Source organism: Numida meleagris, chromosome 1 (genome assembly GCF_002078875.1).
Source record: "Numida meleagris isolate 19003 breed g44 Domestic line chromosome 1, NumMel1.0, whole genome shotgun sequence".
Classification (NCBI taxonomy): Eukaryota; Metazoa; Chordata; class Aves; order Galliformes; family Numididae; genus Numida; species Numida meleagris.
Window position 1 is genome coordinate 105,023,539 of NC_034409.1, and position 14,045 is coordinate 105,037,583.

At 38.0% G+C, this 14,045-nt stretch overlaps 1 protein-coding gene across 8 annotated transcripts in view; it reads left to right on the forward strand.

The window, feature by feature from the left end:
* TTC3 (tetratricopeptide repeat domain 3) overlaps positions 38 to 14,045 on the forward strand; it is a 61,279-nt gene continuing 47,271 nt past the window's right edge. For 3 of the 8 annotated variants that reach the window (XM_021405351.1, XM_021405369.1, XM_021405409.1), the window contains exons 1-13: positions 38 to 193; positions 659 to 744; positions 4,029 to 4,074; positions 5,306 to 5,438; positions 5,835 to 5,922; positions 6,971 to 7,024; positions 8,893 to 9,016; positions 9,974 to 10,059; positions 10,339 to 10,433; positions 11,563 to 11,625; positions 12,545 to 12,599; positions 13,272 to 13,434; positions 13,544 to 13,592. In XM_021405351.1, the coding sequence (XP_021261026.1) occupies positions 94 to 193; positions 659 to 744; positions 4,029 to 4,074; positions 5,306 to 5,438; positions 5,835 to 5,922; positions 6,971 to 7,024; positions 8,893 to 9,016; positions 9,974 to 10,059; positions 10,339 to 10,433; positions 11,563 to 11,625; positions 12,545 to 12,599; positions 13,272 to 13,434; positions 13,544 to 13,592 (1,142 nt within the window). In that variant the 5' untranslated portion in view covers positions 38 to 93. Of the gene's footprint in view, positions 214 to 404; positions 427 to 518; positions 571 to 658; positions 745 to 4,028; positions 4,075 to 5,305; positions 5,439 to 5,834; positions 5,923 to 6,970; positions 7,025 to 8,892; positions 9,017 to 9,973; positions 10,060 to 10,338; positions 10,434 to 11,562; positions 11,626 to 12,544; positions 12,600 to 13,271; positions 13,435 to 13,543; positions 13,593 to 14,045 lie in introns of those variants that run through there. The other 5 variants (XM_021405360.1, XM_021405388.1, XM_021405397.1 and 2 more) reach the window with 5 other exon arrangements.

Below are 14,045 nucleotides of genomic sequence, written 5' to 3' on the forward strand. Positions count from 1 at the left end.
CAATCTCTACCCTAGATATCGCGAGTTTACCAGGAAGCTTCTGCGCACGCGCAGTGAGAGAGTGGGCGCAAGAGCGGGCGCAAGAGCGGGCGCATGCGCACAGCCCGCGAGGGAGTGGGCGGCTGTCGGGAATTGTGCGGAGCTGTGAGCGGTGCGCTGAGGGAGCTTGGGCGGCCAGTTCCGGTAGGGGCTGGTGAGTAGTTACGGTGTCAGGTACGGCCCTTCCGTCCTTGCCAAGCTTCTGTTCCCCTTCCTTGTAGCGGGAGGGAAGGGGGATCGCTGTCTCCCCGCTGCCCCCGTCTAGGTGACGCCTGGGGTGGGGACCGGCGCTGTGGGGCCGGGCTGCGACACGTCAGTGGGAGCCGCGGGGCTTCCGGGCGGCGGCTGTCAGAGGGGCTGCCGGGCGGCTGCGGGGCTCCGGGCTCGGAGCGTGCGGAAACCGCGCAGTGCCGCACCGCGGGGCTCGGGGGCAGGGCTGTGGTTGGGGTTCGGAGCGCTGCAAAGTTAGCTTTGAAAACAGCCTGAAGGATGTGATGCGTAGAAGTAACACAGATCTTTCGCGAAACTCTCGTAGGGGTTTGGATAAGTCCTGTTAAACGTGGGTTGTTCGCCTCTTGGCTCCCTCCTCACCGTATGTCTCTTAATCCTTTTCTTTCAGGATCTTGGACCATGGGTGAACCTTTGTCCGAATCTGAGTTTGCGGCTTTGGCTTTCAGTGCTGGTTATAAATCCTGCTGTGAATTGGTGAGTGGGCTTGGAATGAGATCTTCCATTGGGATTTCATAGAATCGTAGAATGACTTAGGTTGGAAGGGACCTCAAAGCCCACCCAGCCCCTGCCGTGGGCAGGGCTGCCCCCCACCAGCTCAGGCTGCCCAGGGCCCCATCCAACCTGGCCTTGAGCGCCTCCAGGGATGGGGCACCACAGCTTCTCTGGGCAGCCTGTGCCAGTGCCTCACTGCCCTCTGAGGGAGAAATTTCCCCCAGCATCTAACCTAAATCTCCCCTCTTCTAGTTTAAAGCCACTCCCCCTTGTTCTAACACTATCAGACCATGTAAAAAGTTAGTCTCCCTCCTATATATATATAAAATCCCTTCAATTACATACTGGAAGGCTGCAATTAGGTCTCCTTGGAGCAAAGATTTCTTGTGCTGCTCTATATACTGCTCTCTTGCTGAAGTAGTATATCTGGGTAGGACACCAGAGACAGCATATCCTCTATCAGGCATTTATTGAATGCATATACAATTCATGTAAAACCAGACAATGACGGGTGGGTCATAATGACTGCTTAACAAATCCCTTGGCTGTGTATGGGGGCCATGTATGGGATGACATCTAAGTGTCTCTTTAATCGCAAAACATTCACAACTGCTCACAGCAGTTAGTGTGAGTTCAAGACTGTGAATTCACTGCATAGTGTTCACCCATTCTTTGTTTAAGTATATGTATATATTTTTCTAGTTCTTTGTGCCCAACAGGGCCTCTGCTTATTTAGTTCTTTTATTTTGTGAACTGTAGCACTTTTCTCTTAGAATATTTCCAAGAATGCTTTCCTTGACTCTTGTTTCCCACTTCTTGCTATGCTTAAGGAACCTTAAGAACAGTGAAGTAGTTAAAAGTTTGCTGCTTTTGTGTATAGGTTATTTATCTGAAGTGTTGCTGCTGCCAGATAGAAACTAGCTGGGCTACAATTCTTTATTTTGTGTAGAAATAAAAAGTATGGATAAAGTGACTTCCTGATTTGTAAAGCTGTATCAGGTTTGGAGCTTAGGAAAAAGCGGTGGGGACCTGGAACAAGCTCACCAGGGCATGGCACCAAGTCTGAGGGAGTTCAAGTAGCATCTGGACAAACTTTCGGACATAGGGTTTGAATTTTAGGTGGTCCTGTGTGGAGCCCGGAGTTGGACTCCCTGATCTTTGTGGATCTCTTCTGACCCAGGATATTCTAAGATTCTATGACCTGTATTAGGGACTATTAGTAGTAGTGTGTCTCATTCAGATTTGTTTATATAATTGAAGATATTTTCTATGCAGTGGACAGAATAAAATAACAGTTGTGTGTGATATGCTGTTGAAAGCCCTTGCTTCTGTGCAAATGCTACATTTTGTTTCTAAGATCTGCTTTTGCGGGAATGTCACCTTGGGCTTGATGTGTCCAGTACTAGATGTTGGGGATGGGGGTGAGAGGGATGAGTTTGTTTGTTTTTAGTATTTTAGCAAAATCCATCTTTTGGAGTGAATAAGACTTTCTTGGTTATCTTTCAGGATTAATTGATTTTAAAATACTAGTTAATCTTTTTCCTTTTTCCTCTCTCTGTTAGTGTCCTGGTCTGTTGAATGTGTTGACACTGTAATAACTTACTTTTGAGAGTAAGCCTTGATTTATGTGTAGTGTTGTAGCAGTTCAGGACCGCTACTTTGGGGAGACGTGATTCCTTGTCATCACCTCAGGTCAAGTTAGTAAGTCATCACTGCACAACATGTTAGTGTTTCTGTGAGATCTGTTGCTGGAAGAATGAAGGGCTGTGAGAGGAACTTTATGAACAACATGTTTGATATTTATATGCTTTTCTCCACTTGTATTCAGGGATAGGTGTGTGTTTCTTTGAAATGATTGTGTAGCTATGTGGAGATATAATATATACAGTATGCATCAAATGGCACACACAGTGTTTATTAAAATGACAGACTTCGCAGGGATTTGTAAAGCAGAAGAAAGTAACTTATTTTTCAGCTTGAGAGGCTTGCATGGAGTACTGTGCTTCAAACCCATTAATGTATGTTGCTTAAACTGTTAAAAAATTTGCATCCATTCCTAATGATTAATCTGTGGGTATGCTTTTCAGTTAATGGTTACGTAGGTACACGTTTTATTTTCCATTAGAGTGCAATTGACTAGACTTGTGCTAGCTAACTAATAAAAATGCTTTATGTTGTTTGCTTGCTTGCTTTCTGGCTATGCGAAATGTGAATTATAAAGACATGATACAAAGAGGTCTGTCAGAGGGATTTGTTAGTGCAAAATACTGCAGACTGTAAGTTTCCTTGTTTTTTCCCAGAAAACAGATGGCAGAATTCCAGAAAGGGAGCAGATTAAGAACACTAGTATTGTTTTATTCTCTGTGAAATGGGATGGGAGGGAAAAGGCTGGGGGAGTTAACCCATCTCAGATTGGACGTAGAAGATAGCGAGATGGTGATGAACATTGAATGAGTTTTATTAAAATTTTATTAAAAGCTTCTGTTCAGAATAAGTAGGTACAGAGAAATCATTTTCCTGCCTGTGTTATCTACATTAGTATTTTATTTAACTACTAAATAATTAGAGTTAATAATAGCTAGCTAAATTTTAGTTAATTACTAGATTGATTTAGTTGATGCATCCGCATTAGTATTTTAGTTTGGCTCAGGATGCTTTTGAAGCAAATATCCCAGTGTCCCCATCTTCCATGCTTTGATGTATGTTGTGAAGAGGTCTAGGAGCGTGCTGGTGGGATTCACGGAGGGTGAAACTAATCTGTAAGATGTTTTTAGGAGCACAGGTAGTGTGTATCAGCCATGAATGGATGAGCTGTCTGTGGGACTAGGCTTGAAGTGTGAACTAAAACTCCTTGAGAAGCGTGTAACATGAAAGTAGATTCCTCAGTACCAAATACTCTGCTTCATAAATTTGTTTCCTTTTTGATCATCCTACTTACTTATGAAGACATAGAATCACAGAATCCTTAGAGTTGGAAGGGACCTCTGAGGGTCATGTAGTCCAACTCCTCTGCAATCAACAGGGACACGATAGCTAGATCAGGTTGCCAGCATAACCACAGATCCTCTTCTTTACTGATCCTCTCTATCTGTGATCTGAAAGCAAAAGTATATTGAGAAAAGGAGTTGGTGAGAGAGCTAAAAAGTCACCTCTATTCCTCCACTTACTCTGATGTAAAGGTTATATTTTGGTTTAATACTTCAAAATTCCTTTTGTAACGCATTTGCAAGATATGCAATGTTAAGAAATAACGTGTTTATCTCTAGGGTCATGGAGTATTTGTGCAACGTTCTCCACATAAACCTAAAACTGGTACGTAAACTAAACTGGTATTACGTAACTTTCTAAAGCAATGTCTGTGCTGTGCTTGCATCTTTAAATCACTATTTCACTTTTTTTTCCCCTGATTTTGTCTGAGTAAGTAAAAATAATTTGGTCTCTGAGCAGAAGCATAGTTACATTTATCTAACGCTGGAGGAATTCTCATCTTATTGTGCTGATGCAGAATACTGCTGTGCTTTTGTGAGAACAGTATGAGTAGGTGATAACACTAACATATATTCAGACAGTTAATACAAGGAGTATGGAGAGGTAAGATTGATGTTTATTACCTGTGTTTTAACTGTAATTGTGTTTTAGCTGTATGGGTCTAAAGACACATTTGAATGGATCTTAATAACTGCAAAACTCTTTACCTATAATCCTTAATTATTTTTTCAGATAGTTGCAGAGAAGCAGATGACTTTAGAGTATGCCAAATTATCACATCTATGGTGAAAACAGATTTTAATAACACATGATATGTGGGAATGTCAGGCATAACCACCTATGTAAGATGAATTTTTGCATTTATTCAAACTCAGATAATACTCCTTCTGCTCTGGGGTTACTTGATGCCACCTCAGTTGTCGAATGGGGATTTTTACCTTTTAAAGGCTGTGTCCAAGGGACATGGATTGTATTTTTTGGAAGAGCCATATATCACATATGTAATGGCCTCTAGAGAAAAAACATCGTTTCTGATTATTTTTTTTTTCTTTTTGTGCCATGTTGCTACATGCCACGGTACTCTAAATTTGTCGTAGAAAATAATGAAACAGGTACATCTAGAAGAGGCTCATGTTTTACTTGGGAAATAGTATCTCTTTTAGCCATTAAGCAGCTCACAGCCCTTGTTAGGCTCCTTGTTAAAAGCAGACAGCATTTATTCATTTATGTGTTTATGTTAATACAATTGAGAACATAGGTGATTCCTTGGGCAAGGAATGTAGGGCCTGCCAGCAGGTCTGTATTCTTATTTCCAAATAAATTCCCTCTCCTCCTTCAATTAAAAAAAAACAAAAACAAACAACACAAAAAAAAAACAAAAACACAAAAACCTCAAGTTATCTGGTATACTGGGAGTTTCAAGTTATCTAGTTCTGATTAAATAGTACATAGGAATGCATTATGGAAATAACTGGTTGTTTTGAATGTTTAGTTGGACTTTGATTACTTGTAATGCTTGCATCGTATAGTCTAGTTCTTAACTGTTTTCTTCAAGATGTTGACCCCTGTGAAGTGTGGTGCCGTCAGCCAGTTGACAAACTAAGAGAATACTGCAACGTTATTAAAATACGCATCTTTTGGCCTCTTCTCTTCCAATGTGAAAGTAATTATTTGGTAGCTGACTGGGGGTAAGTTCTCACAATGATTCATCAGCCTTTGTTTTTCTTTTCTCATCTGTGAATGATAACAGATGTGACAGTTGTGCTCTCAGTAATGATAAAACAGTCTAGGAGCATTTTTACAGTGAGCTACGTTACTTAAGATCAGAAGGCATAGTTCTTGAACCTATGATGCAAATATTAAGAATGGGTTTCTGAAGTTTGGAATCTAAGCAGGTATTTAAGAGCTTCAATGGATGTCTTATATTTGAAAAGTACCAAAATCTTTGCATCTTTTTTTTTCCCCTCTGAAATGCTTGATTTGAGTTTGTAGCCACGTTCTTGCTTAGATCTAATCACTATAACTATTAGTAGAGAAGACTGTGTTAAACAGTGTTATTTTTCTAATTAGTAACTTTTGTTTAGTAGTTTACAGATTTTAGACTGGAATTGGAGGAAACTCTGTGATTTAGAGCTTGTGGAAGACCTTGTTGATTTGACAAAAAAAGTTGTTGTAAGTATTGTAACTTGAGACTGCGTCTTAATTTAGACGTTTCCTTTTACTGGAGTGAATAAATTGATAGTGGAGTTACAGATTTCTGGAAATTTAGTTTCAGATCATAGTTTTTCTTGAAGTTGAAAGAACCCTTATTAAGTACTTGCAGAGTCTTTTATTATGTTTGACTGCGGCCCTTGTGGATTGCTAAGAGAGTCACATCAGTGAAAAAAAAAATGACACCTTATCCTGATGAATGGGTTAAACAGATTATTTTTAAATAGATATTGTTGTTGACTTCATTCATTGACAGTGTAGAGGAGAGAATGACACAAACGTTTTCAGCAGCTGAAGGAAAGGTGATAGGTTTTTAGAATTTAAGTATGACATTAAAAAAATATTGATTTACTGTGTTGAACTCCCAAGTGTGCTTTTCTGTCCACCTTACTGTTCCATTATTAGGTACTCATCTGGTGGGTTCATACTTGCTAATGCTCTTTGTGCCACTCCCCCTTCAGGCTCTGTTTTCACCTTCTTGTACTTCAGGATGTCCCTGCAGTTGTTCCACTTTGTCTCGTGTCATGAGTTCTTTGTGCTGTTTCTCTCCATGGGAGTCTCTCACTCGATCTTTGTATAAGAGGCTCTGTGTGTATGACCATTCTCGTTGACCTATACTTTGCTGTTCTTAATTGCTCAGTTTTAATCTTCTTGTGAAAGATGGTATATCCAGTATCCAGATCTCAGGAGAGGAAGTACTTTTGTTTTGGATATTTTTCGTTTGATGTGTCAGCTGGTACTTTGGTGTGTAGATAACTACAGAAGTGGCTAAAGCAGCTGGCTTTCCTAACCAGATGTCATAGCATCTTCAGTGTTTATCTTTCAACAAAAATGGTAGGGGATTGGCTACTGAGTACAAAAATATTTCCTGAAACTTTGAAATGGACCAGAGAGGGTATGCAAATGGTACTGCATTAAAGTAGAGCAGAAAATGGTATTGCGTTGAACCTGAACAGATAGAAACCAAAATTAACAGACATTAACTTTTTTTTTTTAATCCCTCTGCTAGAATGTTCCACATTTTATTGGGGGCATACTGAGAATTGGCAGCAAGATAGAAAACGTAAGTTTCTTGTATTCTTTTTAATTGGAATGCTCTTTCATGTATGAATACAAACAAAATATTTGTACTAATATCCAAAATATTAAAATGATTACTTAAATATACAGACCTATATGATGATACGTGCCAGTTGTTGCAATTCTGAGGCATAAAATGTGTGTGTGACAGGAGCTGTGAAATAAATACCATCTGTGTAAGAAGACCACAGTGGGTGGGAATTCTGGAGATAGTTTATATGTCCTGTAGCTGGTGCGTTTGCTTATCTTCTTTCTGTGCTGGTGTTAGTGTATTACACTCAAAATCTTGGGATAGGCCAAAGGGGAAAAAAAAAAAAACTTAGTATATAATGACAAGGAATTGTTGTTAGTATAACTGAAACCTTCCTGAATGAATGATTACAGATTACGAATGAAAACAAAAGTAAATGGAAAAACTTTGATGATAGTAATAATACGATTAAAATTGTGATAAATACATTTCCTAGTCTCTGACTCTGAGTTGTTATGCTTAGCATTTATAGCTCCTTGGGGACTTACAGTCAGTGGCTTCAATTTAGTGTGGGGAGTATAAGCATTGCTTCTTAGAGTTCTTTGCTGTGAGGAGTGCTGTTGATGTTTTCTTCTTCCTAATTCTAGAATTGACTTGGGTTTGTTTTCTATGTTTGATAATGCACTTCTGCACCTTGCTTGTTATTTTCATTGGTTTGCAGGTTCAAGTTGCATCTGATTTTATTATACTTACAGTGTTTTATGTACGTTAAATGCGTTTTGCCCCGATTTCATCCATTTCTATGTTTGAGTGTTTGTTTCTAATGCTTGTTCTCTGTTTTTACAATGAGTATTCACCAGTTGCTTATTGCCATTGGGTTTTTGATGTCAACTTGTGATGTCTTTCCCATGTCTGTACTCTTCACAACTATTTCATGTGTCTCCATAATAATTGAGGCCTTTGTTCTATTGTATTTGTCTTTCATTTTTACATTTCTTAATACTGCATTGTTACGTTAGCCTTAGCAGTAACAAGTCACTTACTGTTACTATTGTCTGTATATATACTATTACTGTACTGTGCAAAAGTGAATCAAGTGAATCATAGCCACCTGGTCAAAAGAGACATTTCTCTTGGAGTTGAACCAAGTTAAAACATACAGGCTGTAAACCTGGCAAGGTGCAGTCCTGTGGCCTATTGTAAGCAATGGCAATGCTGTATGATGAGGCTTCAGGGCAACAGATAGGACTGTGCTTGATTACTGAAATGATGCAAACCTTCGGAACTCCTCTTCTTTGGAGACAAATTGGAAATATTCTAAGAGATTCTCATACAGTGGTACTGATTCTGTCTGAAGAACGGTGAATGATTGACTAAGGTTGTGGTATGGGAGTGCGCTGATCCATCTTCATGATCAAATTCCGCGTTTGGTAGAACTATACTTTTTAGGTTTTTCATTTTCTCTCTGTTTCTCTGTCTGCTCTTAGTTTCCCTATGCTTATCACTTTTATTCTTCACTTCCTAGTTTCTGCTGTCTTTTGTAGATTAACTGCAAAAAAAAGTTTCTAAATCAAATTTTATAATTTGAATGACTTCCCTGTCTCCTGTTGAAAATATGTCTGTCTGCATTTGGTGAATATGCTTTATTATGATGTGTTTGAGTTACCTGTATATTTATATTCGTGAACTATTGCCTCATTGAAAGGCTAACAAATTGGGATCAAGTGCCTCAAGTATGTGCTATAAAAGAACTGTTTTTTATGTTTACATGGAATACTTTCTCTATTGCCAATGAAGTATTGGTTTACCTGGTATGTTGTTTTTTCTTCAGGACTTTGTATAACGTTACTGTTTTTTTTTTTCCCCTTCAATTGAACTAGGGTTTCTTTGATATTAGGGATGCACTTGATTGGATCAGATGTACAGGTGATATCAGTATTCTGCAGAAGCTGGAGAAACTTGGTGATTTTGGTTGGATGTATCTCGAAACTTTCTTTGGTGAATGTAAGTATGAACTCTTGTGAGGAAACAGTCATGTGGAAAGTTACCTGTGCTATAGCTATGGAATAGTAACGTTTATATTAGCTTGAAAGTGTCTGCAAGAGTGACTGGAAAAACAGTGTTGTTGTTGTGTTGGGTTTTTTTGCTTATTTAAAGCAGTCAGTTCTTCTTTGAATTTCTGTATATCGTCATGTTCTCAGCACACACGCTCTTTGTGAACAGGTGTTCAGAATGGTTCCTGAGTTTGGTGTCCTTTTTGAGCTATTTGTGTGGCTGCAGTCTCTCAACCTTTAACTTAGGGATGGAATGTGACTTTACTATTAATAGGGTTTTATTGTTAAAAGTTTGATGGAGGATTTTGTCAATATTAATTCAGATGTTGAACACTCATTTTTTCAAAAGTTAGCTTACATAGCTCATAGGCATTACCATAGGCTATTAACTGACATTCTACTGCTAGTGCTAAAACAGCAAAAAGATGCCAGGCCCACTGTTTTTCTTGTCTGTTGAGCAGCTTGATTTCTGCTCTTCATTTTTGCATATGTACACTCTAATTCAGCTATTATAGTAAATAAGCGAATGATGGGAACTGGACTTGCATGTAAGCAGAGAATCTTTTTATAGTTAAGTACCAAAGCACAGATTCTTTACAGTAGAAATCCTTACAGATCTTTAAAATCCAGCTTTTTCAAAATAAAACAATATTTCATGTGATTGCTTGAAAGAGGACAAATCCTTTAAGGCTTTACTGCTTGCAACAAGTTTTTTGGGCTTACCCAATAATAAATGATACCTTTGTTTCAAATGTTTCTGTCACATCATTTGTTTCTATTATTTGTTTGGTAAGTCAAATTTTGCTTCCAACCATACAAGGGAGCACAGCTCTTAGCAGAAGATAAACTCTGCTTTTTGTCTTGATTATTTTCTCATCCGTTGCATTTTTCTGATTTTTGTCTACAGGCAAACATTATATTACTAAAGTTGCTTTGGAAGATTGTAATCTAGTTGAAGAATTTAAAGCTGTGGCCTGTGAAAACTGTAGGAAGGTAAGAGACTGTATCAGTGTTTGTCATTTCCACTTGTCTTGGGGTGTTTTTGGCCATAAAAAATGGCGAAGTGATCAAAGACTCAAGTTTCAAAAGCTGAAGTGAGTAATTATCCAGACATAAATGATTTCCTTGAGAGATCCTGACTTAATAAACAGAACATAAGTTGTTCATGTTGCCACTGTACATTGGAGCTGTCTCTTGCCAGATGTTTTCTTTACTTCACATTGCAACTGAGTTTAATTAAAGTGGTTTCTGAATTGTTTCTTAATTTCACAGAAGAGTGAATCGATGAAACAGAAAGGAAATGAGGAGTTTTCCCAAGGAAAATTTGATCATGCTATAATATCATATACTAAAGCCATAGAGTTTTGGTAAGAACTGAACTGGTTAACTAGATTGCGGTATGTCATGTGCATGGAGCTTACTGGGTTTTATCATGATTTTGTTTAGTTTTGCATGAGCCACTCTAGAAGCCAAATGATGTGTAACACTTTTTTTTTTTAGTTAGACAACTTTTTCTATTTCTTCTAGCTAGTGGTTGTTTGCACTTTTTCTTTCCCAGAGTTTCTGTTAGGTTTGAAGCTAATCTAAGATAACTAAATAATAAGTAGAGTAAATCTGAATTCCATGAAAGTTTAATTGCTCTGTTTTTTTTATTTGGTCCACAATTTTTTAACTTTGTGGTTGATGGGATTAGCATTTTGCTGTTGTCTTTCCTCAGATTTTGTCGCATAGTACATAGTGTCACATTTCGATCCCAAATTCAAGCTGATTTCAACCTCCCTGGACTTTATTTTCTTTCTCCTTCTTCCCCATCTGAGCTGATCTTTCATCTGCTTCATCATCACACTTCTTCCCCAGCTAGCTGCATCCTTTTGTTTTTGTTTCAAGTGGTTGCTGGATTACATACACAGGTTTTCCCCCCCCTTCACGCTTGTGTAAGTACTTTGGGAGCAGTGCTTTAGTTCTTTAGAACTGCTGTTTGATCAGCCCAGTCAGACAGATGGTTATGAAACAGAGTTCTAGAACCGGTGATCCAAACGTGTTTGTGAAATTTTTGGTTTAATTGGAAGTTAAGAATTGCAGAACAAAACAAAATGGGATGTACGTGACAGTCAAGCAAGCTTTTCCATGATTCACACCATTTTCTTTTTATTTTATTTTTTTCCCCAAGCAAAGCAGAGATGGGAGGGAGTGTACTAGCCACATCTTTGGACGGCTTGAGTTGTATTTTGATGTTTCTGTCACAGCCAAGTATTGGGGGCAGAATTTAAATCTTTCTTCTTTTTTTTTCTTTTCACCTTACTACTCTTACAAATTGCTACATAAATAAAACTATAATGTTAATGACTTGTATATTGCTGAGACTGTTGAAGGAAACTTATATATAATTGGTTGTGGTGTTTGTGCTATGGTGTTTGCAGGCAGTTATTGTGAGAACTTTTCCTTGCGATTTCCAAAGTTAATATATATTACAAATTTTTAATTTTTTTTCTTAAGTCCTGCAAACCATCTTCTATATGGAAACCGAGCTCTTTGTTTAATTCTCACAAAGCAGTACAAGTAAGTAACTCCTTGTTTACAATCTGAAATATTGTGATCTCCTGTAAGTGCAAATTAACACTGAACAAAGAAAGTATTTAAAAAACTGAAGTGTATATATTGTAATTATGATGTCACTACCTCAGGAAACTGATATTAGGAGGAAGGAATAATGTTAGCTGTATCTGCTGGTAGTATGTAATGCCATTTAAAATTGGAAACAGTGGGCAGGTTATATGACTGGGAAAAAAAACAAACCTTTAGTACCTGTGAGCACTGTGATTTATGAAACATTTTAGAGAAGAGTGTGTTTCTGGGATTATTGTTCATTAAGCCAGTTGTTAAGCTAAAAATCTTGTTTGTGACCAAGGTGGATGTGTATTTTTTTATATAAAGATTTTGTTGTTAATATAACTGGAGTTTTAAGGGTCTGATTATTACCGATCCAGACCTAATTGTTGCAAGAAAAAGAAGTAACAAAAGAATTAAAAACTGACGTCCATACAGTTCATAGTTTCTGCCCATTTTCTTGGTGTTGTGCTCACCTCTCTATGTTACATTTGATTTTTACTGTACATGGTACTTCCAATGGATATTAGATGCTTTTATTCATTATTCTTAAAGTCCTATTTGTCCACATCTGGCATGTCTTTATCTGACCATTGGTGAGTAGCTAAAGGTGATGAGGTCTCCAGTACCAAGCCACCGGCTTTATTTGTTTCTGCTTCACCAGAAATAGTCTTACTTTTCAGATAATTTCAGTCACCTTGACAATTCCCAGTTACATCTATTCTGTCTGGCCTTTTATGCAGGTGAATGAACTGTTCCTTTTATTTATCTTATATTTTTGTAGTGCCATGTACGCTGAAGCCCTGGTCTGTAGATTTTCCTGAAGTCTGAATAATAAATATTTCTTCTTTTTCCTTCCTTCTCTCTTAAGGAGAGCCCTTGCTGATGGAAAAAGGGCCACCATTTTGAAGCCTAACTGGCCAAAGGTTAGTTTCATACGTGTTTCAAAATTGTCTTTTGCTAGTTTGCAAACCAGTGTAGGATCCCAGATTCTGAATTACAGATTTCACACAGGTAGAAATGAAGAGTCCTTACCTGCATTTAGCATTGCTGACAGTAGAATGAATGGAGTCTCTGAGAATTTTGCTTCGGTCAGACAAGCACATAGCTTTCTTGCGTATTTATGTTTAGTATGTTATTTTGGTGCACTTACATATACAGTGTTCTGCATGTGTAAAGAAGAAAACACTTCTAACATCATTATGCATAGCTATGTTATCATAGTGCTTTAAGAAGATTATGTATAGTCCATAGAATAATGAAAACCCTGGTTAATGGCCAAAATGTATTTCCTTATATTCTTGGACTAAAGAAGATTGAAGAAGGGGTAGTTACAGAATTGCAAATCAATAGTTGAAATTGGAAGGAAAAAACAGAATTGCTTTTTTCCAGAGCCAGAGACCAGATAGTACTCCTGATTAATTATTTTCTGTTTCAGTGTCCTGAGTAGTTGAAAACTTCGGTTATTCACAGGTGGAATCAATTGTTTTAGAGTATGTAATAATTTTACTTCATACTGTCAAGTGTACTTGAACTGTTTTAAATATAAACTATTTCCTTATTTGAATGAATGAACGCTTAAACTGATATCCACACAGGGTCATTACCACTTCTGTAAGGCGCTGTCATTACTGGGGGAACATGAACTGGCTTTGGAAGCTAATGAGAGAGCTCAGGAACTGTGCAAGAATATTCTTGATGGACTTAAGGATCTTATTCAACAAAATGACAAGTTAAAGAAGACATTAGAAGAAATCAAGGGTAACCTTTTCTGATTTCAAGATTTGCCTTGGAAAAAGAAAATCTCCTTTATTGGTAATTTTCCTGTGAAAACAGCTAATATTGTTCCTTCCTATAAAATTTTCTATAGGTACTAAAGAATATAAGCAGAAACCAAAGAATTTGCTTCTTGAGAAAAGGTAAGCAACTGCTACATTTGCTATTTTTTTAATTAACAATGTTTAGTATGAGATTTAAGTAATATATGTCATAGATGATTACTGATATATAACAAAGTTTAAGAAATAAAAATGAAAGAAATAAAAGTATCAGAACTTGCCAAGGAAATGGTGATAAATGAGGATGGAGAACTGGCTTCCTCAGACATGGAAAAAGCTGAGGTACTCAGTGAGTGCTTTGCCTTGGTCTTCACTGGTGTTCAGGCTCCCCATGTCTGCCAGAACCCTGAACCTCTAGGTGTGGGTGAGAGAAGCGGATTCCATCCCACTGTAACAGTGGAACAAGCCTGAGAATTCCTCATGAAACTGAGTGTACATAGTCCCTGGGGCCGGATGATATACATCCCAGGGTTCTGAGAGAGATGGCTGATGTGGTTGCCGAGCCACTCTCCATCGTATTTGAAAAATCATGGC